Genomic DNA, 27,769 nt, shown 5'->3' on the forward strand with positions numbered 1-27,769 from the left:
GCCTAAGAAATTATGAGTATAACCATTTATTGCAATCAAACAGTAGAAATAATGGTTTGATGTCAATATTAATTTTAATCATTTTTCATGTATGGTTGTAAAAAGTGTCATGTCTTCTAGTTTACTGCTAATCCTAAAGTATTTTTCCCCACCCATAAGCTCTAATGACCACAATGAGCTCCCCTTTCAGTCAGGATTCAGGCTGGGTTACAGTACGAGACAGCATTGATCGCACTTGTGGATGATCTTTGAAGAGCTGGAGATGTGGGTGGTGTGTTCATCCTGGCTCTTCTGGATCTCTCAGCTGCTTTTGCTATCATCAGCCATTTTGCTGGACCAGTCTTGAGGATTAGGCATTTGAGGACACTGTTCTGCCATGGTGTCAGGGCCCACTTCAAAACCTCATCCCAAGAAAGCAGAACTCGTGGAAGCAGTTTCTTCCAAATGTAACTTTTATTAGGAGAAGCTGATAGCAGGCATAATAGGCAGGATTTGAGGGTTTCCTGCTCAGATCAATAAGTTAAAAGAGTCCCAAGCAAACCCCACCCCAATAGTTCATCCAGTCAGTTTGAATGGGTCAATCCTCAGGTGTTAAGTCTGTTGTGGGAAAGAGCTGATAATGCCGGTGCTGTTGTGGGGTCTTCACATCTTCCCCTCCGAAACGGGAGATAAGCCAGATGATCGGAGGCACATTCCTTTCTCATCCCAAGGTAACATCAAGGGAGAGACAGTTCAAAGAGTAAAATGCAGAACAGTGAAAGGTATACATTGTAGCGATAGTGAGAAACAAAGAGACAGCCTGCAATGTCTTCCCCCCTCCCCTTCTGGAGTATGACAGAACCCAGAATACTGAAGTAAAAGAAATAGAAGAGTTCCCCTTAACAATATATGGGTTCTGGTAATGGCAGTCAGTGTTGGCAGGGGAGGAGAGGACCAGCCCTAGGCCCCTGTTATCTGGGGTGCCTCAGAGCTTAAGTTTGCCTCCTCTTATTTAATATCCATATGATGCTACTGGGAGAGATTATCTGCTGGCATGTGGTTCGATAGCATCAATATGCTAATGATAACTAATTATACATTAGTACCCAGAATGGGCAGATACTGCTGTTCAGATCCTGGCTCAGTGTCTGGAGGTGAGATAGCCTGGATGGGGAGAAACCAACTACAACTTAGTCCCCCCTGTCCCCATCTCCAGTATCAGAAGAATTGATATCTCTAACTCTGGACAGGGTAACTGTCAGGTATGCCCAAACTACTGTAGGTCCCTAGGAAAGAAAGACCCTTGACTCCATTTGATAGAGGTTATAGATTCTTTTACTAAAGATTAGTAGTTGAAGTGAAAGCAAGCTAGTTCCCATGGAAACAGAATTTCCCCTTCTCTCTGACCCTCTCCCCTTTGGCCAGTTTGTCTTCATCCAATGGTGTGCTGCATAGGTGTTTTGGGAACTGTTCAGATGTTAGATGCCACTCAGTGCAGTTCTCATTCCTTTCCCAGGCTCCACGGCCTTTAAGAATGGAACGAGCTGGTTCTCACACCTCTGGCTTTGGTCAAATGTGCCACCCCCTCTCTCTTGGCTCATCTCTACTCTTCACATGCCAATTGCCTATTTCCTCTTCCCTCCAGCCCCCTAAAAATTTATGGCAGATGCCAGTAGAGCTTTAAGCTGAAGATGGCAGATCTGACAGCAAAACTCCCCCTTAAAGATCTGGTGCACAATTTAGAGGTCCTCTTAGATTCTGGGGCTTGCTAAAAGAGCAGGTGGCATCTGTGGCCAAGAAGGTCTTAGCACAAATGTATGCCAACTGCACCCATTCCTGGACCATGAGGTCCAGTGACCTGTAACAGTGACCTGTTACCTCCTGTTTGGTTTACTGCAATGCTGTAAATGGCACTTCCCTTGAAGACATCCAGGAGCTGCATTTGTTACAGTTTTGGGTGCCCTGAGTAATGCTACTGCTATGTGAACTGCACTGACTTCCTTTTGCTTCCCAGGTGCATTTCAAGGCTCTACATATCACCTTTTAAACCCTACATGGAACCCTTGTGGGTTCACTGCTCCCGGAGGATACCTGCCCATTTAACTACATTAGACAGGGGGGATGTACTCTAGGTCCCCTTCCTTAATTGTTGCCAACTGGTAGGACCTTGGTGAAGCACCTTTCTAGTGATTGCCCCAGCCCTTTCGAACAGCCTGCCTCACTTGAAATCAGGGGGGATCCTGCCCCTTTTAGCCTTATGGAGGGCTGTGAAGAAAGGGCTCTTCCCCCAAACATAGGGCTAGAGTGGGAGTTGAGCTGTGGGGATGTCTGGTCTGCTGTCATATTGGGGAGGTACCTTTGCTTTTAACTATGATTTATGGACACTTAGAGTTATTGTATGGGATAGGTAGCCATATATTCATGAAAATAAGTAAAATAAAACAAATAAACTAATAAAATAAAACATAAATGGCAGGGTTTTTTAAAAAGTTTATTGGTTGCATCTGCAGATGAATATATATCTGGTCTATATAGTATTAAAATGTGTTAGGTGCTTGCCAGGGTGAATCATGCAACTCTGAATGACCTCCTCTTTATTCTAAAGGGAACTTGTTGTTGTTGTTGTTAGTTGCGAAGTCGTGTCCGACCCATCGCGACCCTATGGACAATGTTCCTCCAGGCCTTCCTGTCCTCTACCATCTTCTGGAGTCCATCTAAGCTCACGCCTACTGCTTCAGTCACTCCATCCAACCACCTCATTCTCTGTCGTCCCCTTCTTCTATTGCCCTCAATCTTTCCCAGCATTAGGCTCTTCTCCAGGGAGTCCTTCCTTCTCATTAGGTGGCCAAAGTATTTGAGTTTTAGCTTCAGGATCTGGCCTTCTAAAGAGCAGTCAGGGTTGATCTCCTCTAGGACTGACCGGTTTGATCGCCTTGCAGTCCAAGGGACTCGCAGGAGTCTTCTCCAGCACCATAGTTCAAAGGCTTCAATTCTTTGGCGCTCAGCCTTTCTTATGGTCCAGTTTTCACTGCCATACATTGCAACTGGGAAGATCATAGCCTTGACTATCCGCACTTTTGTTGACAGGGTGATGTCTCTGCTTTTTAGTGTGCTGTCTAGATTTGCCATGGCTTTCCTCCCCAGGAGCAAGCGTCTTTTAATTTCTTGGCTACAGTCCCCATCTGCAGTGATCTTGGAGCCCAGGAAAATAAAATCTGTCACTACCTCCATTTCTTCCCCATCTATTTGCCACGAATTGAGAGGGCCAGATGCCATGATCTTGGTTTTCTTAATGTTTAGTTTCAACCCAAGTTTTGCACTCTCCTTCTTCACTCGCAACAAGAGGCTCTTTAGTTCTTCTTCACTTTCTGCCATTAGAGTGGTATCATCTGCATATCTTAGGTTGTTGATGTTTCTTCCGGCAATCTTAATTCCAACTTTTGATTCATCTAGCCCTGCCTTTCTCATGATGTGCTCTGCATATAAGTTAAATAGGCAAGGCGACAGTATACAGCCTTGCCGGACTCCTTTCCCAATTTTGAACCAATCAGTGGTTCCGTGTCCAGTTCTCACTGTTGCTTCTTGGCCCGCATATAGATTTCTCAAGAGACAAATAAGGTGGTCTGGTATGCCCATCTCTTTAAGGACTTGCCAGAGTTTGTTATGATCCACACAATCAAAGGCTTTAGCATAGTCAATGAAGCAGAAGTAGATGTTTTTCTGGAACTCTCTAGCTTTCTCCATGATCCAGCATATGTTGGCAATTTGATCTCTGGTTCCTCTGCCTCTTCGAAATCCTGCCTGTACTTCTGGTAGTTCTCGATCCACATACTGCTGGAGTCTAGCTTGTAGGATTTTAAGCATAACTTTACTAGCATGAGAAATGAGTGCAATGGTGCGATAGTTTGAACATTCTTTGGCACTGCCTTTCTTTGGAATTGGAATGTAAACTGATCTTTTCCAATCCTGTGGCCACTGTTGAGTTTTCCAAATTTGCTGGCAAATTGAGTGTAGCACTTTTACTGCATCGTCTTTTAAGATTTTGAATAGCTCAGCTGGGATACTGTCACCTCCACTAGCTTTGTTGTTGCTCAGCTTTTCTAAGGCCCACTTCACTTCACATTCTAGGATGTCTGGCTCAAGGTCAGTGACCACCTCATTGTGATTATCAGGGACGTTAAGCTCATTCTTGTATAGTTCTTCTGTGTAATTTTGCCACCTCTTCTTAATCTCTTCTGCCTCTGTTAGGTCCCTGCCATTTTGGTCCTTTATCATGCCCATTTTTGCATGAAACGTTCCTTTCATCTCTCCAATTTTCTTGAAAAGATCTCTGGTCCTCCCTATTCTATTGTTTTCTTCTATTTCTTTGCATTGTTCATTTAAGAAGGCATTCTTATCTCTTCTAGCTATTCTTTGGAATTCTGCATTTAATTGGGCATATCTTTCTTTTTCTCCCTTTCCTTTCGCTTCCCTCCTTTTCTCAGCCATTTGCAAAGCTTCCTCAGATAGCCATTTTGCTTTCTTGCATTTCTTTTTCTTTGGGATGGTTTTAGTTGCTACCTCTTGTACAATGTTGCGAACCTCTGTCCATAGTTCTTCAGGCACTCTGTCTATCAGATCTAATTCCTTAAATCTATTTGTCACCTCTACTGTATATTCAACAGGGATATGATTTAATTCATACCTGACTGGCCTAGCGCTTTTCCCTACTTTCTTTAATTTAAGCCTAAACTTTGCAACAAGAAGCTCATGGTCTGAGCCACAGTCAGCTCCTGGTCTTGTTTTTACTGACTGTATAGAGCTTCTCCATCTTTGGCTGCAGAGCATATAGTCAATCTGATTTCTGTGTTCTAAAGGGAACTAGGGAAGGTCAAACCTGAGATATTTTCTCAACTTACATTCCTGGTACGGACTAAGACATGTGTTATCTGAGTGTTGCCTTGGTTGTGGGACTTCCTCCTCTACCTTTTTCTTAACCATCCTTTTCTCATGAAAATTTAACTTTGACATTCTGAGGATCATTGCACTCTACTGTTAATTTAATGATATAGGACAAAGGTAGACTGAAAAATAGTATTGGTGTAAGGTCTTACCTCAGCTAGTCCTCCCAAGAAAGCAGAATTCTTGAGACAGACATTATCTCAAGAAGAACTTTTATTGAGAGGTAGTGACAACAAGAAAGCAAAGCAAGATCTAGTATTTTCCTATGTGAAATGTTACATTAAAGTATCCCTTACAGATCCCACCCAAACAGCCAAATGTCTGGTTTGATTTTATCCAATCCTCAGGTGTGAAGTTGTTATGGGAATCAAATTGATAAGTGCAGTTCTGAGGCACCATTCTCAGGGTTTTGGTTTCCTCTCAGCCTCTCACTCTCCTCTCCTCAGCATGGAGATAAGACAGATGGCCCAGGGCACATTCCTTCTTCCGTTTACACCCTGATGCATCAAAGCACATACCTTCCACCCTCCCAGCAGAATAGCACAGCCTCCTCCTCCTCCCTCTTCCCAACAGAATGGCAGACCCAAACATAGAAAGAAAAAGCATATAATAAATGAGGGTCTGACAATTGGAATATACACACACTTGATTTGGTTTTTCTTTCTAGATGGTGGTTAGATGATCTTGGTGGGGGTTCTCCAATTATTATACCCCTGTCATGGACCGATCATCATCTCCTGAGGCTGGTCTTCCACTATGCCACCCCCCGTTGTGGAGTTGTTGAACCATCAAGATTGTTCCGCCCCAGGCGCTTAATGGACCCTAAGAAGTTCCAGGAAGCACTGGGGTCTCCACCTGCCTCCTTTGCTCACAGCTCGGTTGATGCCTTAGTTGAAGCCTGGGAAAAGGCTGCCACAGATGCACTTAACCGAGTTGTTCCCTTGCGGCCCCTGACCCGATTCAGATCCCAGTTCGCTCCATGGTTTTCCGTGGAGCTCCGGGAGATGAAACGTCGGAGACGGGGCCTAGAGAGCCGTTGGAGATCCACCCGATCTGAATACGACCGATCACGATTAAGATCCTTTACTAGATCTTATCTCACAGCAATGAGGATAGCGAGGTCTACCTACTTTGCTACACTCATTGCGTCCGCAGATAACCACCCGGCCGCCCTGTTTAGGGTAACTCGCTCCCTCCTTAATCAAGAGGTGAGGGAGGATCCCTTACAGGATCGTGCCGAAGAGTTTTGCCAACATCTTTCGGACAAAATCACTCGGATTCGGACAGGTTTGGACTCCAACTGGGCAGAGTCTGACGATCAGGACATGGGTGGTCTTGTCGATGTTATCTGGGAGGAGTTCGACCCTGTGACCCCAAAGGAATTGGACAGAATTATGAGGAAGCTGAGCTCCACCACTTGTTTATTAGACCCGTGCCCTTCTTGGCTGGTTTACTCGGCTCAAGAGGGAACACGAAGCTGGCTCCAGGCGGTGATATCTGCCTCCTTAAGTGAAGGTTGATTCCCCTCTGCATTGAAAGAAGCGGTGGTGAGACCCCTCCTTAAGAAACCTACCTTGGACCCAGCTATATTAAACAACTTTCATCCGGTCTCCAACCTTTGCTTCCTTGCCAAAGTTGTTGAGAGTGTGGTGGCGCATCAGCTCCCTTCGGTTCTGGAAGAAACTGACTATCTGGACCCATACCAATCGGGTTTCAGGCCTGGACACAACACGGAGATGGCATTGGTCGCTCTGGTAAATGATCTCTGGAGAGCTCGGGACAGAGGTTGTTCCTCTGTCCTAGTCCTACTAGATCTCTCAGCGGCTTTCGATACCATCGACCATGGTATCTTGCTGCAGCGTCTCAGAGGATTGGGAGTGGGAGGCACGGTTCTCCAGTGGTTCTCCTCCTATCTCATGGGACGTTCGCAGTCGGTATTGACAGGGGGCAGAGGTCGAGCTCGAGACCTCTGACTTGTGGAGTACCTCAGGGGTCGGTCCTCTCGCCTCTCCTGTTCAACATCTACATGAAACCGCTGGGAGAGATCATCCGTGGTTTTGGAGTTGGGTATCATTAATACGCTGATGATACCCAGCTTTTTATTTCGACCCCAAACCACCTCAGTGATGCCCTCGATGTGATGTCCTGTTGCCTGGAAGTGGTTCGGGTCTGGATGGGGAAGAACAGGCTTCAACTCAACCCTAACAAGACTGAGTGGCTTTACGTACCAGCATCTCGGCATATTCAGAACATTCCATCTCTTTCTATAGGGGGTAAGTTATTACCCCCCGTAGATAGGGCCTGTAACTTGGGAGTCCTCCTAGACTCACAGCTTTCTTTGGAAGACCACATAATAGCTGTGACTAGGGGAGCCTTGGCCCAGGTTCGCCTGGTGCGCCAATTACGGCCCTATCTGGACTGGGATGCCCTGCGCACAGTCACTCATGCGCTCGTTACCTCTCGTTTAGATTACTGCAATGCTCTATACATGGGGCTGCCCTTGAGGACCACTCGGAGGCTCCAACTGGTACAGAATGCAGCTGCGAGAGTCATATTGGGAGCCTCCCGATACTCCCATGTTACACCTCTACTCTGTGAGCTGCATTGGCTCCCAGTTATCCTCCGGGTGAGATTCAAGGTGCTTGTAATGGTTTTCAAAGCCCTACATGGCATGGTTCCGGAGTACCTTGGGAATCACCTGCTGCCGGCATCAACTTCCCTCCGCCCGGTACGCTCCCACAGAGAGGGCCTTCTAAGGGTGCCACCGTTCGGAGAATGCCACTTGGTGGCTCCCAGGGGGAGAGCGTTCTCTGTGGGCGCGCCTGACCTATGGAACCATTTACCGGTTGAGCTCCGGATGGCTCCCGACCTTCGCTCCTTCTGACGCGATCTAAAAACATATCTATTTAAGCAATCCGGTCTGGTCTGAGGGGGTTAATTTTAATTGTGGTTTTAATTTATCTTCTAGATTTGGGCAGTAGGGCTTAATTTATTTTCAATTTTCTGTATTTGTGCATTTTGACATTTATGTCACTGTTCACCGCCCTGAGTCCTTAGGGAGAAGGGCGGTATACAAATCAAATAAATAAATATAGATTGTCTGGTGAGTTAGTTTGGAAAGCTTCACTATATTTCATGTTCCATTTTCATTTATGAAGCTGAAAGGGTCTGACTTATGGGGAAACAAGTTCTGTGGGAAATATGGGTTTGCAGGTCTGAGAAAAAGCCTTTGTTGAATGAATGAACCTTTATTGTCAAAGTACAACCATGTATACATTGAAATTGGCTGAGCCTCCCTTCATGCCCCCCACCACCACCACAGCTCACAGTGCCAACAAATCCACCATCTTATTACACCATGTGAGCTAATTGCACACAACACAGGCCTCGCAAGTCAATCATACATAAAGTTATTTCCTGTTCAAGAGCCTGACAGCCCATGGATAGAAGTTGTTCTTCAGCTTGTTGGTATGGCTGGCTATACTCCTGTATCTCCTACCCGATGGTAGGAGAGTAAAGAGGTACCAACTAGGGTGTGAGTCGTCCCTGAGAATTTTCCTCACTCTTCCAAGGCAGTGAGCCCTGGCGATGTCATCCAGTGGTGTCAGGGGACAGCCCACAATGTCTTGTGCTGTGCTCTCCACCCTCTGTAATATCTTCCTATCCGCGGCTGTCAGGCCAGCATACCAAACTGCAATACAGTGTGAGAGGATGCTGTGTATAGTAGACCGGTAAAAAAAGGTCATTAGCTGTTGTTCTACCCTGTTCTTCCAGAAGACCCCGAGGAAGTGGAGTCTCTGTTGGGCCTTTTTGGCCACCTGGGTTGTATTGACTTTCCAGGTAAGATCTTCACAGAGGTAGACTCCCAGGAATTTAAAGGAGGAAACTCTCTCCACACAGCTCCCCCTGATGTAAAGTGGGGCAGGTTGCTCATCAGTGCTGGTTCTTCTCTCTCTGTTGGAAGAGAGGGTGATCTAAGACTTCTCCTATTCTAGAAGCACAAAGAGTGGCTGCTGCCTCAGAGTAACAGAAGACATCCCCCCATTACTGATGAAGGTGTTGGACTCTAGACACCAGCTCAACATACTTTCCCGAACCTGTTCTTTCAGCGGAATGCATTTGTGGGGTAGAGCAATGTTGGTATAGTGTGTTTACTTAGGTACATTAAAACATGTAGTGTTGTATCATCAAGATTTCATACTGGAAAATTATGTCTATAATATAACGTGTTCGCACTGTTTATTTTTTAGGTTTGGAGTAATTCACTCAGTGTTCACAAATTTGCTTTTGTGGACAAATGGCATATTAGCTGAATCAAAGCATCAACTTAATGAACACAAGGAAAGGTTAATTACTCTTGGATTTGGAAACATATCAATAGGTGAGAAATGATTTTAGTACATTTGGGAAAGTATTTCTATCCAGTATCTTAACTGTGCTATAACTAGGAATTTTAGAAAATAGGCTGAAATTGAAGCATTGCAGTCGATACCTTAATTGTGTCCTTTCTTTCTTAGTTGTTTCCTAGAACTATACAACAGCCAACTCTGCAGAAGATGAAGAAACAGTGTTAAATAATTTGGGGGTCATATTTTGCATGGTGTTGAAGAGTATAAATGGGAGCAGGAGAAAAACCATTTCTACTCCACTCTTAAACCATTGAAAAAGAAAAAAAATCTTAAATTTCTATTGCTACTTTTTGATGCCAAGGTTACTGACACTTGGCACTGAACAAATTCTAAGTCACCTGCTTACCCTTAATTTTTTTGATAGTAAACATTTTGCAGCTACATTTTAGCAGCCTGACCCGGATGTGCTGGGCAGATACAATCTGGGAGCTGGAGATTTGTTTGCAGGTTCACAATGCTGTTGGATTCATAGTTTTAGATGTCCAGTTCCTTGCTTCTGATATTGGTTCCTGGTATTTGCTCTTTATATTGTCCAGTGGGAATCCATTGTATGTATATAATAAAAAGAAACTGATTGAATAGAGTGGGACTTATTCCTAGAAAATGGTGGAGAAAAATGTAGCCATCATCTTTGACACATAGGTTTTACACTAAATTAATTTTACTAAGCATGTCAAGTGTGTACTTCTGTATTTTACACTTAAACTATTAGGATATAACAGAATAACAGAGTTGGAAGGGACCTTGGAGGTCTTCTAGTACAAGCCCCTGCTCAAGCATGTCAGACAAACGGTTGTCCAATTTTTTCTTAAAACCTCCAGTGTCGGAGCACCTATAACTTCTGGAGGCAAATAGTTCTAAGTGTCAGGAAATTTCTCCTTTATTCTAGGTTGGTTCTCTCCTTGATTAATTTTCATCCACTGCTTTTTGTCCTGCCTTCAGGAGCTTTGGAGAATAGGTTATGTTGTGTACTGGGTTCGTTGCACAGGAATGAAGACGAGGCGAGTGAGTTCAGCAAAGATCATGGTTTATTGCTTGCAGGATCTGAACTAGAGAACAGGGCTGCAGATACAGCAATTTATACCCTGGCCCCTAGGCGGTGGCCAATAGGTTTGAAGCAACCTATTGCCGGCTAGGGGCAACTAATAGCAGCGTTGGAGACGGGCTGTCTGAGATGCTGGGAGCCATTAGCTAGCTCCCTGCTCCAGCAGCCTACCAGCCGTTACCACATGGTGTTAACAAGCAAGCCCAATACATTACACCCCTCCCCCCTTAGAATGAACAACATTATAGCAACAATAGTAAGTAATTACAGCAATACACTTTACAAAGACTTAACATTGGTGTGAATAGGTTCCACTTAGGAGCACAATAAAGTACTTACAACATTATAGCTTTATTATTTCAGAACAAAATCTTGCAGATAAGCAGGAGGTTTGCGTGGCCTTGTGGAATGTGTTGTGATTCAGCGTCAGCCTGTGGTTTCAGCAGCTGAATCGGACAATTCTGAGGAGGAGGAGGAGGAGGGGTTTGGAGAGCCTTTGGTTGCAGATGCATCGCAGAGCTCTCAGCCGGCCCCCTCCTGTCTTGTTCCTCCTCAGACCCAGCTGTGTGAGCCTGAAAGATTAGATGAAGACGATCCTCAGCTGGCTTTGTTCAAGGATGCTCAAAGCAGGAGGCAGACAAGCAGAAGTGAACAAAGGAAAGCAATGAGGCACCTCGGGAGGAGGCAAAGAGAAGCCACGCCCTGAGACTGTTGTTTAAAAGGGGAATGTGTGGGAGGTGCTGGTTGCTGAAGGCAACTGTTTGCAGAGCTTCTGATATAGTCTCAGTCTGTATTTTTTACTCTGTTTTGAACTGTTTTGTTTAGTTTTTGTAAATAAATTTGGTTGGCTTAATTCCAGCCTCTTGAATATAACAAAGGGGTTGTCCCTGACATTTCTGCTGGGCCGGTTGTAGGCTGGAACAGAACAGAATGCCTGGGGGACCCAGGCACATCCTGGCCTACCAGCTTGCCCACCAGGCTGAGTAGACCAGTGTCTCTTAGTTCAAGTGATTCAGAGTGGCTCGGTGCTCTCTGGCTGGCCTTTCCAGGATGGCCCACTCCAGAGTCAGTTTGTTCAGCAGAGTTAGCACAGTGGCTGAAGCCATCGGGTTGGGTTTCTCCATCAGGGGACCCATGTTGCACGTCAGGGCTCCCCTCCTTATTCCTATGCATGGGCCGGCTTGGCTGCCGGTTTGTGGACCTTGGTAAGGATTTGTGATGAAGTCCTCACTTTGTGGCCATTCTGGGAAACGCTTCCTAAGCTGATCAATGTGGCGCTGTACAACTTGCCCGCCCTCCAGCCCCACTTCAGAAGAGAGGGGGCTTGAAGTTTTAGTAATTTTTCAAGGCACCCACAAATTCCCATGCCCATAGTCCCTGGCCCACACCTCATTGCCCACTTGCAGCCCCCTTGGGGGTTTTGGGCATGAAGCTTCTGCTGCCACCCTATCTGGATGCAACCTGTCCAGTTTTGTGATCAGTTGCCTCCCCCAGCGCAGCTCTGCTGGGCTTTTCCCTGTAGCTGTGCAGGGCGTGGAATGCTGGCAAAGTAAAAAATCTGCCAATCTGTGATGCCAGTCCCCAGTCACTATATGCTTCAGTGACTCTTTTGTGGTCCGGACCATGCATTCAGCTTGACCATTAGAAGAAGGGTGAAATGGGGCTGACATTGCGTGCCTGATGAGGTTTGCTCTCAGGAATGCCTGAAATTCTGCCGCTGTAAATTGGGTTCCATTGTCGGATACTATGATGTGTGGCAAAGAGTTTCCTAAGCACCTGGATGGTCCTAGCAGTAGTCATGTTAGCAACTGGAATTACTTCAAGCCATTTAGAGTGGCTGTCGATCACTATAAGGAAGAGCTGTCCCTGAAAGGGCCCAGCGAAGTCTATGTGAATTCTAGACCAGGGAGTGTGAGTCTCCTCCCACCTGTGAACTGGAGTGTGTGGCATTTCAGGCCTTGATTGTTGGCATGTGTAACATCCATGCACCTGGGCTTCAATGGCCTTGTCTAAACCTGGCCACCATAAGTAGCTTCTAGCCAAAGCTTTCATATGGACAATACCTGGATGACCTTCATGCAGTGATTGTAAGACCCTGTTTCTTAGAGAGGTGGGGACTATGACCCTGTTCCCCCATAGGATGCAACCCTTGTGAGCTGATAGCTTGTGTCTTCTAGTAATATAACTCTGAAATTCAGGGCCTAGGCTTTTATCCAGCCACCCTGTGTGCACCCAAAAAAGTACTCTACTTAGTGTCTTATCAGCTGCTGTTTCTGCAGCTATGTCCCCTGCATGGAGGGGAAACTCTGGCAAGTCCTGAATGGACAATATGTGGGCCACTGTGGCCAGATCTGGTTCGATTTGTGGCAGTGGAAGCCTACTCAGCCCGTCTGCATGGCCCATTTCTTTGTCGGGTTTGTGAATCAGCTTCTAGGGGATAATATATGGGGTGTCTGTTTGTCTGTGGTGAATAACCCCAGTAGCGGTTTGTGGTCTGTGAAGACCATGAAGTCCCTGCCATATAATAGTCATGGAAATTTTTAACTCCAACTACCATGGCCAATGCCTCTTTGTCAATTTGAGCATAGTTACGCTCAGCAGAAGACAATGTCCTCGAATAAAATGCAATGGGAACTTGGGTTCCATCTTTCTCTAAGTGACTCAAAAGTGCACCCACCCCATATGGGGATGCGTCACATGTTAAACAGACTGGTTTAGACTCCCTGAAATGAGTGATATTGGAACTGACCAACAGAAGTGCCTTCAGGTCCTGAAAACATTTTTCGTGAATGCTGGTCCACTTCCAAGAAGCTTTTTTATCTAAGAGCCTGTGAAGCGGCTCAGCCACTGCGGCCTTGTTAGGAAGGAACACTTGGTAGAAGTTGAGGAGGCCCAAGAATGCTTGCAGCTCTCCTTTTGTTTTAGGGCTAGGTGCCATCTGAATGGCCTTCACTTTGGACTCAGCTTGGTGGATGCCATTAGCATCAATGTGAAACCCCAAAAATTCAGTTGAGGGAACCCCAATACTGCATTTGCTCTTTTTTAGTTTGAGGCCTGATTCCTGCAGCCTCTGCAGGATGGCTCTGACCCTCCTTGCTAGCACCTCTGTGGATTCTCCAGCAATAAGCACGTTGTCAAAATAAGGGGAAATCCCTGGAATGCCCTTGAGTGTGCGTTCCATGATTCCCTGAAAAATGTCCACTGGCTCCAAATTGCAAGCGCTTTACTCTGAAAGCCCCCCTGTGGGTCACAATTGTCTGTGCTGCGCCCTTTGCCTCATTAACAGATAGTTGCTGATAGGCCTGCGCCAAATCTAATTTCGCAAAAATGGAGCCACCCTGCAAAGATGCCAGGATGTGGCTCACCATGGCAATTGGTTATGTGTGCTGTTTAAGGGCCCAGTTAATTATGCATTTATAATCTGCACATATTCTGACTTTCCTGTTGGCTTTAAGTGGTGTTACAATAGGAGTTTCTCACTCCCCACCATCTACTGGTTGCAAAACGCCCTGTTCCACAAGCTTGTCTAGTTCCGTGTCTATTTTGTGCTTGAGGGCAAAGGGGACCCTGCAAGGCTTTATCCTGATGGGAACCATGTTTGGGTCTAGTTTGAATGCTATTGGCAGGCCCGTGTAAGTTCCTAGGGCTGAATCAAATACATCTGCGAAGTCCTTGCAAACTGACACTAGGCTCGTAACTAGTGTCCAGTTGATACCGGTTACTTGGATGCCTAGTGCATCAAACCAATCGAGCCCATTTAGGCTCATTCTCTGGCCCCCTACTACGACAACATCCAGGTGCCCTGAAAACCCCTTAAATTTAACGGCCACGGTGGCTTCACCCTTGACTGCGACTTTTGCGTTCTGAAAATCTGTTAAAAGTATGTCAGAGGGCCTCAGCTTGGCCCATCTTCTACTGCGACTGCACACAAAATTAAATGTGTCCAGAGAAATAATGGTAACGGCAGAGCCTCTGTCCAGCTCAATCTTACAGTGGACCCCTTGCAGCTCCACCTGAAGTCTATACTTGGGTTTAAGGTGGCGTCAGGCCCCGGTACGGCAAACACTTCTACAGCTTGAGCAAAACCCCACGCTGAACGGCCCCGGGGCCCTGGTACCTCTCCTGGCAATTCGATGGCCGGTCCCTCTGGCGACCTCTGCAAACTGATGCAATGTGGCCAGTATTTCTGCAAGCCTGGCATGTGGCTGTCCGGAACCTGCACTCCAAGCATTGGTGGCGACCACCACAACCTGGACATCTAGGCAAGAGATCTGCCTTGTAAGTAGTCGCTTGCTGCTGTGGAGCTGCTGGTAGGGTTGTCTGTGCAACTTGTCGACTTTGGCATCTTCTTTTGAGTCCTCGGTGAGTTCTGTGTCCTCGTGGTGGACGGCTTCTTCACGTTGCATTGTTCTGGCAGGCCAGATCATTCAGATGGCTCCACCAGCAGCTTCGTCCACCATGACTTTGTTCTGGGCATCTGCGAACAACAGAACCTCTCTGGCAAAAAGTCTCTGCTGCAGCTCTCAGTTGCGGAGGCTGCAGACGAGCCGGTCTCGAAGTCGCTCTTTAATGTCTGAAAATAGACAGAGGCATGCGGCCTGCCTCAAGGCTGCAATGTAGTTGGATGTGGTCTCTCCCGGCTGCTGTATTCGTTGTTCGAAGGTGTAGCGCCATGCAATCACCGATATCTTGGGTTGGAAATGTTCTCCAAGCTTCCTCTTCAGTTCGGCATAGTAGATGGATTCCAATGGTGTGGGCGCAAACAGGTTTTCGGCCAGATCGAACATCACTGGGTCACACACACAAAGCAGCGTGGCAGCCTTCAGTCCGTCCTCTGCGACCTGGTTCACCCAAAGCTAGTTCTCGACCTGGGACAGGTATGAGGGCCATCCTTGCTTGATGTCAAATTCTCGCAGCCTTCCAACCTTGGGCATTCTGCTGGTCTTCGTGGCTGGATCTCAGCATCTTCGAATCCTGCCTCTCTGTTGCCCAGGGACAACAGAGTGCATGGCTTAGCTAGCCAACCGTAGGGGGGGGGGGAATTTGCTTTTCCCACCAGGTGAATGCTGCCTCTCCCCTAGTGACTTTCAGCTTTGACGGAGAAGCAGGATCCCACCTTCATTGCCAGTGTTGTATACTGGGTTTGTTGTGTAGGAATGAAGATGAGGCGAGTGAGTTCAGCAAAGATCATGGTTTATTGCTTGCAGGATCTGAACTAGAGAACAGGGCTCAGATGCAGCAATTTATACCCTGGCCCCTAGGCGACGGCCAATAGGTTTGAAGCAACCTATTGCCGCCTAGGGGCAACCAATAGCAGCGTTGGAGATGGGCTGTCTGAGATGCTGGGAGCCATTAGCTAACTCCCTGCTCCAGCAACCTACCAGCCATTACCACGTGGTGTTAACAAGCAAGCCCAATACATTACAGGTTAACCTCCTCTTCTTTGTGGCTGCCCCTTAGATATTGAAACTGCTATCATGACCCCCCTTTTTTCATTACATCAGACATACCAAATTCCTGCAGCCATTCCCCATGTTTTAGCCTCCAGTTCCCTAATCATCTTTGTTGCTCTTCTCTGCACTCTGCACTCTTTCCAGAGTCTCAACATTTTTTTATAACAAGGCAAACAAAACTGCAATATTCCAAATGTAGTCTTATCAATGCATTACCGAATGGTATTAATACTTCATGTGATCTTGATTCTATCTGTTAATGAAGCCTAGAACTGGGTTGCTTTTTTTGGCAGCTGAAGAATACTGCTGGCTTATATTAAATGATTGTCCACTAGGACTTGAAGATCCCTCTTGCAGTTACTATTATTTAGCCAAGTACCACCTATTCTATACCTTTGCATTTGGTTTTTCTTGCCTAAGTGTAAAATCTTATTTTTCTCACTATTGAATTTCATTCTGTTAGATAGGGCCTAGTGTTCAGTCGGTCAAGTTCCTTCTGTATTTTGAGCCTATCTTCTGGAATGTTGGCTGCCAGCTTGGTGTCTACAAATTGGATGAATTCCACTTCTATCCCCTCATATAAATTACATTGATGAAGAGTACTGAGCCTAAGACAGAGCCTTAGGGCACCCCACTGCATACTCCCCTCCATGTAGATGCAGTTCCATTAATGACTACATGTTTAGTGCAGTTTGTCAGCCAGTTACAAATCCATCTGTTGGTGATGCTGTCTAGCCCATATTTTATCAAGTAGTAAGTTGTGATCTATTTTATCAAATACCTTACTGAAGTCCAAGTAAATTATATCCATAGAATATTGCTGGTCCACTAATTTTACTTTGTCAAAGAATGCAATAAGATTTGGAATAATCTGTTTTTTTCAAAAAATCTATGTTGGCTTCTGGTTATAACTTTGTTTACCTCTAGGTGTTCACAGATTCATAGCTTGATTATCTTTTCCAGAATTTCCCCAAGTATTGACGTCAGGCTGATAGGCCTGTAGTTTCCTGGATAATTTTTTCCCCTTTTTGAAGATGGAAATTACATTAGCCCTTTTCCAGTCATTTGGTAGTTCCCCGGTGCTCCAGCATCTTTGAAAGATATGATTCAGTGGTTCTGAAATCACATCTGTCAGTGCCTTCAGAATCTGGGGATATAATCCATCTGTTCCTGGTGATTTGAACTAATCTAGGATAGATAAGTGTTCTGTTACCGTTTTCTTGCTTATTTTGACTTGCATTCCCAAGCTGCATATTACAGGGTTTTGTTTTGGTTTTGGTTTTTTTTGATAGGTTGGACTGTTTTTTTCCTGGACTGTTTTTTTCCCTTTTGTATAAAGACAGATGCAAAAAATGAGTTAAGCAGTTTTGTTTTCTCCCTGCTCCTTGTCACCTTCTTGTTATGTTCTTTCATTAATGAACCAATCATTTCCTTTTCTTGTTTTTTACATGTTGAAAGAAACTTTTTTGTTGTTATTTTTTACCCAAGCCTTAGTTCATTTTGAGCCTTTCCTGACTATACATTTCTGCAGATTCAGACTGTTTCCTGATGTTCTGCTTTAGTTATGTGTCCATCTTTCCCATTTTATACTTTTTGTCTTTCAGTTTTAGAGTTATTTATGCAGCCATGCTAGTTTCTTTTGAGATTTTTCCTTTTCATTGGAAATGTGGTAGACTGGGCTTTTATAATCTCACTTTTCAAAGTTTCCCAAGCTCTTCTTAGGTTGTTTTCCCCTTGAGGATTCTCATCCATGGAATCCTTCTCAAGCTCTTTCTAAGTTTGTTGAAATCAGCTCTTAAAAATCTTTAATCTTGCCTTGAACTTTAGTAGTCATTATGAGTTTTACAGTATATATATTATATATTTCCTGATTTTGCTGATTGTGAAGGATTTGCTAGGTCTATGATGATCTTGCTAACCAGCTACCGTGCTAGGGCAGTGGTCCATAATCGAGCCAGCTTCATTGCCATGTGTAAAGCTGATGGAGGAGTGCTTTGACAGACATGGATTCCATTATATACATCTTTCATTTTGGTTCCAGATTTGTAGGGGATGCAAACATTTTCAATTATTGTACCCTACATTTCATCTTTTTTTAGCACATAGCCTACTGCAATATTTGTTGTATTAAGAACTGTACAATACATTAGTATAATGGTTGTTTGGTACCACTTTAGTCATTTTCTATGACTTTCTCTATTTTATGGTCCTACCAGTTCTTGCTTTCAGGCAAATGATATCTCCTGTAGATCTTCCAATTAGCCATTATTGCTACTTTGTCATGCTGCTGCTTGTAGTCAGTCTGTGCAAACGTCTTACAGCAGCTTACCAGTCTACCGTTTCTTCAGTTTCTTTGCATGGGGGGTGGCATTTACTGTCTTGCTGTCTTCTCAATTCTGTCTTTGTATGCATTTGTCCTTAAGGTTTGGTCTTGTGCAGCCAGAATTACTCCCTCAGTCCCTTTCTTCAATTTTCCTGCTCTTAGCCATTGCCAGGTCTTGTTGTTATCTGCTTTCCATGCTATTTGTCATGGTTCCGAGTCTCCAACTAATGAGACAGATCAAAGAACAGTCCAGCATTGTTTACTACATTGGATATTTTTGCTCTGACACTATTTTTTTAATGTACTGGCCATGTAGTGCTTTGTCTTCCCATGCCTCCATTCTGTTTTCCATTTGGTCTTTCTTGTAGGCCAGTTTGTTCTCTCCAGTAGTCAGTAAGCCTTCCTGGTGTACCAACTCCAGTGCATCTTCTTCATTGTCTTTCAGATGTTCTTCCAAAACCATTTTTTCTTCTTCAACCATCTGATGTATTTACAACATTCCACACCCACCAATTTGCCTTGGTAGATAGAGTCTGTCAATGTCACTAGGAGGATGAAAGGCATGATTCATTGTCATTATTTTTCTCATCTTCCTATCCATTGCTTTTAGTTCTGCTTGAACCCAGTCCAGTACTCCAGCTGTGTATCTAATGACTGGAATTACCCAATATTGATTACCTTGCTGGTATTTCCTCCATTGATTTTGGACTTTAAGATCTTCTTCACTCTCTTGATTTATTCACCTCTAATCTTTTTTTTACTTCAGTAAGCTTTATATTATCAGCTTGAAGGGTACCCAAGTATTTGTAGTAATCATCTTCATCTAGACTCAATGTTATTTTCATGGGGCATCTTGATTCCTTCAGTTTTCACTATTTTTCCTTGTTTTATAGTGAGTGTGGCACATATATGGACAGTGTTGAGCAGCAATTCTACTTCAGATATTGTTTTTCCATACAGCTTCAGATCATCCATGTAAAGGAGGTGGGATAGTCTGGCAAATGTTTTTGATGTTTGATAGCCATGGCCTTGGTTATTCACTAATGTTCACAGAAAAATCAATGTAATGATAAACAGTAGTAGCGAAAGTGAATCTTCTTGAAAGATTCCTTTATTGATATTAATCTCTCCCAGTCTATCACCATTGACTTGCAGCCATGTCTTTCATTGTGCCATTGGTCTTTGCATATCGCCTCTGATGTTTCTACTGACTCTTGTTATTTCTACACAATTTCACCTCCTTGCAGTATGTTCTTAAACTGCTTGGCAACAAGTGGGTATAGACTAGTCAGATGTTTCAACCAAAATCCATAGAATTTATCTTCATCTGAGGCTGACCAATTCTTGATCTTCTTTGTCCTTTTCTTAACTATTTCTCCTGTTATTGGAAATTCTTTCATTTCATCTTCTTTTTTATTCATATCTACCTTTTTCAACCAAGCTTGTTCTTCTTATATTTGTCTGGACTATCCTATATCTTCACTCCAAATCACACTTTTTTTTCTTTGTCATATGCTCATGGATTCATTCCAGTCTCTCCATGGATGGATTCAGTGGTGGTGGGATTCAAATATGTGAACAACCGGTTCTCTGTGTGGATGCCACTTCCGGAAGTCCATTCTGAGCCTGGGCAACAAACAATTAGCTACCGGTTCTGCCGAACTGGTGCAAACTGGCTGAATCGCACCACTGGATGGATTGATAGAAATAGTTTCTGATTGGATTGAAATTGGAGATTCTGCCTATAATTTGCAATTCTAGCTTTGTATATGCTGATCTTTTTGGCTATAGCTACTGTTTGCTGCTTTATCATTTCCAGTGCTTTCTTGATCTTCCGTTTCTAAGTGGTATTACTTGATAGTCTTGTTCTTCAGCTTATTTTCCTTCATTTGCTCTAGCTTACTTGTATTTGATCTCAGCTTGCTAATCCTATTTTTTTGCCTGTTCTTCCATTTTGGTGGTGCACTGTTTGGCTTTTTTTCTTCTTTTTGGATTTACATCCCAGGTATTCAGTTATTACTGCAGCTGTTCTGTACATTGGTTGATTTCTTGCAGTGAGCTGGTGCTTATATTTATTTGTCATTTCACTATTAGCATCTTTTAATGCTTTTGCCAGCTGTTTCTTTGAAATAGGCTTCAAAGAAAGGCAACCTTCACTGCAGGTAACCTTATTCTGTTGTTTTTGTGCTGTTCTAGATGCTTAATTATTCATTTTTTTCAGTTTTTCTAGTTTTTTAGTTTGAGGGGTTTGTTCTTTCTGAGGCAGAGGAGAGAGGGCCTGGTCCTGTAGCTGTTCAGGTTTCCCCTACTGCCAACTCCCCCTGGTTTGCCTCTATAGTCTGACTTACTTCTGGCAAGGCCTTGGTTTCTTTGCCCTGAGCAGACCTTTGCAATTCTTCCAATTCTGCTTCTGTGAATACTTTATTTTATATTATAAATTGACATTGATCTGTTAGCGTCTGTTCTGTTATTTCTGATTCTAGATGTTAAAGTAGTTGAGGGATTATTCATTACCTTGAGGAATTATTGTTATTGCTTACAAATATTTATTATAAATATCTTTTTTTATTCTATTAAATTCTTTTTAAAAATATGTACATAGACTCTGCTAACTAAAGGTAAATATGAAAATAAAAATAGATTAAAAAAGAATACCATTGCCATAGATGTATACTACAGGCCACCCAACCAAGCAGGAAAAAAATAGATGAACCTTTTACTAACCAGTTAACTAATGTCTGTCGAAAACACACTACATCAGTAACAGGAGAATTTAACTACCCTGACATCAACTAGGAGACAAACTCTGCATCAGGTGGGAGATCAAATAGGCTCCTGACAAACTTAGCTGACAACTTTCTCATCGAAAAGGTAGAGGAGGGAACTAGAGGGTCAGCTATATTGGACTTAATTCTTACTAACAGAGAAGAAATGATAGACGGGTTGAAGTTGCAGGAACTTTGGGGGAGAGTGGCTGTGTCATATTGGTATTCAATATAATGCAGGGAAAAACAATAGAACAAAATCAAACTAGGTTTTAGACCAGTGGTCCCCAACGTTTTTGCAAACCAGGGACTGGCTTTGTGGAAGACATTTTTTCCATGGTGGTGGGGAAGTTTCATGCACTACCTAGATCCCGCACATGTGCAGATGAAGCTTCACTTGCTTGTGTGGCCTGGTTCCTAACTGATGATTTCAGCAAATGTAGAGAGAGCTTGGGGATGATCCTTGGGGAGGATTCCATGGATGAAAATCTTAAAGGGGAAAACAATTCAAGAAGCTTGGGAAATTCTGAGAAATGTGATTATAAAAGCACAATCCAGCAAAATACCACTAAAAAAGAAAAATAAGAAATCCAAGAAGAAACCTGCATGATTACATAAAGAACTCTCAGATATACTGAAAGAAAAAAGGATAAGTATAAAAAAATGGAAAGAGGGACACATAACTAACGCAGAATATCAGCATATATTCTGAATGTACAAAGATGAAGTCAGGAAAGCTAAGGCTCAGAATGAACTAAGACTTGCAACAAATGTCAAAAGCAATAAAAAAATGTTTCTTGCAACATGTAAAAACAAAAAAGTCAAGAAAAAAAGTGGTTGCCACTAATGGAGAAAGATGGCAAGGAAGTGACAGGCATCAGGGAGAAAGCAGAGCTGCTTAATTCATTCTTTGTATCTGTCTCCATGCAAAAGGAAAAAATAGCCCAACCTACCAAAATGTAACGTAAAAGACAGACTAAGAATATAAATTAAAATAGTAAGAGATGGTAAGAGAACACTTGTCCACTCTAGAGGACTTCAAACCACCAGGACTAGATGACTTCAAACCACCAGGACTAGACAGATAACTGAAGGAGCTGGCAGACATGATCTCAAAACCATTGAACTATATCTTTCAAAGATCCTGGGGCCCCAGAGAACTATCAGAGGACTGGAAAAGAGCTGATGTGATTCCCCATGTTCAAAAAGGGGAAAAAATAGATCCAGGAAACCACAGACCAATCAATACCTGGGAAAATCCTGGAAAAGATAATCACGCAATAGTTCTGAGAAGTTATAAGTTATAAGGAGAAGCCACCATGGCTTTGTCAAAATTGGATCATGTCAAACAAATCTTATTTCATTATTTGACAAAGTGACAAAACTAGTGGAGCAGCGAAATTCTGTGAATATAATTTATTTGGACTTCATAAGGCATTTGACAAAATAGGCCACAACCTACTACATGATAAGATAGAAAAATGTGGGTTAGACAGCATCACCACCAGATGGATTTGTAACTTGCTGACAAACCGCATTCAACATATAGTCCTTAATGGAACTACATTTACATGGAGGGAAGTAAGTAATTCCATTTTAAGCCCAATATTCTTAAACATTTTCACAAATTATTTAGACGAGAAATACAAAGAGAACTCATCAAATTTGCAGATGATGCTAAACTGTCAGGAATAGTCAACACCCCGAAAGAGAGGTCAAGATCGAGATGGTCTCAACAGACTTGTGCACTGGGCCCTATGTAATAAAATGAAATTCAGTATAGAGAAAAGTAAGGTTTTACACTTAGGCAAGAAAAAACAAATGTACACAGGTATAGAATATGTGGAACCTTGCTCGAGCAGTGACAGTGAGCAGGGATCTTGGAGTTCTAATGGACAATCATTTAAATATGAGCCAGCAGTGTGCAGTGGCAGCCAAAGAAGCAAATGCAATCCTTGGCAGCATTAACTGAGGGATTGAATCAAGATTACATGAAGTGTTAATACCACTTTATAATGTCTTGGTAAGACCACACTTAGAATACTGCATCCAGTTTGAGTCACCACGATATTAAAAAAAGAGACTCTGGAAAAGTGCAGAGAAAATTGCATCTTAAACGAAGAAGGGCTAGAGGTTAACATACATGAATGGTTGCAGGAATTTGGTATGTCTAGTCTAGTGAATAGAAGGACTAGGGGTGACATGATAGCAGTGTTCCAATTTTTGAGGGGCTGCCAGAAAGAAGAGGGGATCAACCTATTTTCCAAAGCAGTAAAAGGCAACACAAGAAGCAATGGATGGAAATTAATCAAGGAGAAAAAACTACAACTAAGGAGAAATGTCCTGACAGTGAGAACAATTAACCAGTGGAACAGGATCCCCTCAAAGGTTGTGGGTGCTCCATCATTGGCGTTTTTAAAGAAGAGACTGTACAACCATTTGTCTGAAATAGTATAGAATCTCCTGCTTGAGCAGGGGACTAGAACAGGGCTTTTCAACTGGTGGTACGCATACCACCAGTGGTACTTTAGCACCTGGCAGGTGGTATGCAACCCCTAGCCAAGTGTAGCGGGGGTGGGAACCAGCTAAAGTGGCTCTGCACAGACATGGAGGAGATCAGCTGGAACTGCAGAGCTTGACAGAAGCCCCAGGATGGACACACACGGCAACATGGTAATTGGAGCTTCCGGCACACCCAGAAGAGAAGAGGAGGAGGGCGGAGAAAAGAGAAGTGTAAAAGGGACAGGTTTTGGCAGGAGAGGGAGCAGTGAGGAGAGACAGAGCAAGTGGACTGTTTTCGGAGGAAGAGTGAGCGAACAAGCGGCCTGTTTAGTGAGCGGCATGTTTTCAGGGGAAGGACGTGTGAGCAAGCAGCCTGTTCAGCGAGTGATGTGTTTTCGGGGAAGGGCGCATGAGCGAGCAGCCTCTTTAGTGAGTGGCATGTTTTCAGGAGAAGGGCGCATGAGCAGGTGGCCTCTTTAGCAAGTGACATGTTTTGTGGGGAAGGGCAAGTGAGTGAGCTGGGCAGGAGCTCCAGGATCGGTGTGTGCTTCTGCAGGGCTATGGGGGCTCAGTAGAAGCCCCAGGATCGGCACATGCAGCTACAGCTCATTGGCACTTCTGCTGAGCCCAGCACTGATCCTGGCGCTTCTGCTGAGCCCCAAAGAAGCGCCAATCAGCTGGAGCCCACCACTGATCCTGGCATTTCCGCTGAGTCCTGACAGCCATGCAGAAGCATGGATCAGCTGTGAGGGCTCAGCAGAAGCGCCAGGATCAGGGAAGGAAGGAAGGAAGGAAGGAAGGAAGGAAGGAAGGAAGGAAGGAAGGAAGGAAGGAAGGAGATGGGAATGAGAAGGAGGGAAAGAAGGAGGGGAGGAAGGAAGGAAGGAAGGAAAACAACAGAGGGAGGGAGGGAGGGAAGGAAGGTAGGAAGAAAGGAAAGGAAGGAAAGGAAGGAAGGAAGGAGATGGGAATGAGAAGGAGGGAGGCAGGGTGGGAGGGAAAAAGGAAGGAAGGAACCCCCCACACATGATAACCATAATGCTAATGTGGCCGTCAATGAAATTGAGTTTGACACCCCTGATATAAAAGATTGTTAAGTGAATCTAGTTTCCCCATTGACTTTGCTTGTCAAAAGGTTGCAAAAGGGGATCACATGACCTTGAGACACTGCAGCCATCATAAATATGAATCTGTTGCCAAGCATCCAAATGTAAATCACATGACCCCGGGAATGCTGAAATGGTCATAAGTGTGAAAAATGGTCATAAGTCACTTTTTTACTGCTGTTGTAACTTCGAACAGTCACTAAGCAAACTGTTGTAAGTCAAGGACTACCTGTACTTTATCACTTTTTTCCTTTTTATGTTTTTTTGGTCATCAAGTTTTTGACATCTTGCTAGGTGATATTGCCATATCCTAAAAGTGGTACAATGGGTGAAAAGGTTGAAAAGCCCTGGACTAGAAGACCTCCAAGGTCCCTTCCAACTTTATTATTCTGTTAACTTTTTGTCACAGCTGAACATATCAATTTGGGAAAAATATCATATTAAGAGTTGCCATTTCTTATTTAAGATATGAATATTATTTGTCCCTATGTAATACTTATTATTACAGGTGGTTCTTCACTTATGACCACAATTTTGCATAAAATTTCTGTTGCTAAATTGAGTGTGGTTGTTAAGTTGTTAAGTGAGTTGTACTCTATTTTGCAACCTTTCTTGCCAGAGTTGTTATGTGAATCACTGCAGTTGTTAACTTAGTAACATGGTTTTTAAGTGAATCTGACTTTTTCTTTGACTTTGTCAGAAGGTCAAAAAAGGTGATCACATGACACTGCAACCATTATAACTATGAGTCAGTTACCATGCATCTGAATTTTGATCATGTGACCATGGGGATGCTGCAGTGGTCATAAGTGTGAAAAATGATCAAAAGTCACTTTTTTCCATGTGGTTGTAACTTCAAACAGTCACTAAATGAACTGTTGTAATTCAAGGACTGCCTGTATAAGTTCCTAGTATATTGTACTAAAATATAATAGTATTTGTATCCTGCATTTCCTTAGTAGGGATTTTAGGCACTCTGAATAAGAAATGTTTTCATTCTTTTTTTCCTTTTCTTTCTGCATAGAACTGGATGATCATACACCACTTTGCAACTGTACCTCCACCACCCTCTGTTCCATATTTTCCCAAGGAATATATTATTTATACCCCTTCAATATTGAGTATCACATTTTAGCATCCACAATGCTGTACGTGGTCTGGAAAAACATTGGGCGTAAAGTTGAATATTTACAGCCACACAAGATGCCATTCAAGTTTCAAGGCAAAGCAATAGGCAACATCTTAGGTCTAGTAGTATTTATTACAACAATAGCAGTTGTAGTTGTTTATCTTATTCAGATTGGGCGTTCAAAATTAAAGAGTGAACTAGCACTTACTATGTTTTACTTGTATGCCATCACAGTACTGGCACTCATGTGTGCAGCTGGTATTGTGGCGATTCTAATCTATAGACTTGAAGACAAATCACTGGATGTGTCTAAAAATCCAGCTAGAAAACTTGATGCTGATCTCTTGGTGGGGACAGCCTCAGGCTCCTGGCTTCTTTCGTGGGGTTCTATTCTTGCAATTATCTCTGCTCAGTCCCATCCTGCATATACATGGTTCAATTTGCCCTACTCTGTCCTTGTTATTATTGAGAAATACATTCAGAACCTCTTCATAATTGAATCTATACATCGTGAGCATGACAAGAGTAATGATGACATTAAAACTCTGCGAATATTAACAGTGTCCAGTGGAAGCAATTTCTCCCCTACAGCTTCCTACAAAGAAATCTATAATGGAACAAATGGAGAGTTGTCATCCATATATTATGGAAATAGTTATCCATCTGAGAACAGTTCCACTTGTGCTTTCCATGAAAACATTGATCACAGCAAGATTCCAGTCCCTCCATCCTCTCCAGATTTCTCATTCACTCTGAGAAAATTCTCTGTCAACAGCAAAAGAACTATCTTGAAGAATATTGCTGTATTTTTGTTCTTGTGTAATCTCTCAGTAAGTATTTAAAATAATGCAATTTATTCTATAGTGGGACAATTGCCCTCAGTGTGTTTTGTCTTTAACATTAAGTTGGTCTGCAGAAATCAGAAGATGAAATTCTTCCTACTCATGTAACTTGTCAAGCAGCTGTATGAGCACAACCACCAGAGGCCAGATGAACTTTTTCTCTTCCAAAGAGTAAGCAAAGATTGAACTTGCTTGCTCTTCAATCAATAAAGAGCCAAATTAGTGTAATAAAAAGCCCTCTCAATTTCTGCCCACAAACTAGCAAACAAGCATCAAAAGAGAGAGGAATTGAGAAGGAAGAGGGTGGTCTAGAAATTACAAAATGCAGACAGTTCTGCTAGGCAAAGCATATTACTGTATTAAATGCTTCTCCCCCCCCAAAAGAAGATTTTATCTCCTTTATTATCGTCTATAGCAGGGGTGTCAAACTCGCAATGTCATGTGATGTGTCGTGACGTATTGCGACTTTTTCTCCATTGCCGGCAATGGGGTGGGTGTGGTTTTGGCATGACGCATCCGGCCCGTGGGCTGGCAGTTTGACACTCCAGATCTATAGGCACTAGGGGCTACTCAACCATATTAGCCAGCTGGCAGATAAGTTTTAAATGAGTCCCCTTCTCATAGCTATTTTAAAAATTATTTATTTTGTCCAATTAATATTAAGTTTTATTGCTTTTTTCAGTCTATAATTTTAAACCTAAGAAAATGGTTTGAAACCAGGAAAATGATTACATGACAATGTGAACAAAAATAATATGAAATAAAATGTAAAATTCTGCAACTGAATTTTTAGCTAAATTATATGAATCAAGCTGAAAAATATTGTTCCCAGCATAATCTCACAGGGATAGTGTCATCTAGATATTTTTTTTAAAAAAATGTTCTTTTTTTATAGCTTTGGATTCCACAAGCTTTTGGTTGCCGCCCTGAATATGACAATGGCCTGGAAGAAATGGTTTTTGGATTTGAACCTTGGATCATTATGGTGAATCTTGCAATGCCCTTTTCCATTTTCTACCGGATGCATTCAGCAGCCTCCCTCTTTGAGGTTAGCTGCAAAATGTAAATTGTATAATTTCATCAAGAAGGAAGTATGAAAGGCTGGGAGGATAAATATACTTGATAGATCTTGACGATCCAAGATCATTGAAATGAATTCATCTGACATCTCTTCACTCCCCCAATCCACATCTTAGGAAAGAAGAACTCTTGAAGACAGGATGGTCCAAATAGGAACTTTTACTAAAACATGATTGACAGTGGATAATCTAGACA

The 27,769-nt window shown here is 43.2% G+C and overlaps 1 protein-coding gene across 1 annotated transcript in view; it reads left to right on the top strand.

Annotated features, from left to right (window-relative positions):
* The window catches only part of OTOP1 (otopetrin 1), a gene marked incomplete at its 3' end in the record, with an annotated part of 48,503 nt that extends 20,943 nt beyond the window's left edge, over nt 1-27,560 (top strand). Inside the window, exons 4-6 of the mRNA XM_083366936.1 lie at nt 9,171-9,301; nt 25,548-26,482; nt 27,390-27,560. Coding sequence (XP_083223062.1) covers nt 9,171-9,301; nt 25,548-26,482; nt 27,390-27,560 — 1,237 coding nt within the window. The remainder of the gene's footprint in view (nt 1-9,170; nt 9,302-25,547; nt 26,483-27,389) is intronic.
* Nucleotides 27,561-27,769: the final 209 nt, after the last annotated feature.

This window comes from Vipera ursinii, assembly GCF_947247035.1.
Source record: "Vipera ursinii genome assembly, chromosome: 7".
Taxonomy (NCBI): domain Eukaryota; kingdom Metazoa; phylum Chordata; class Lepidosauria; order Squamata; family Viperidae; genus Vipera; species Vipera ursinii.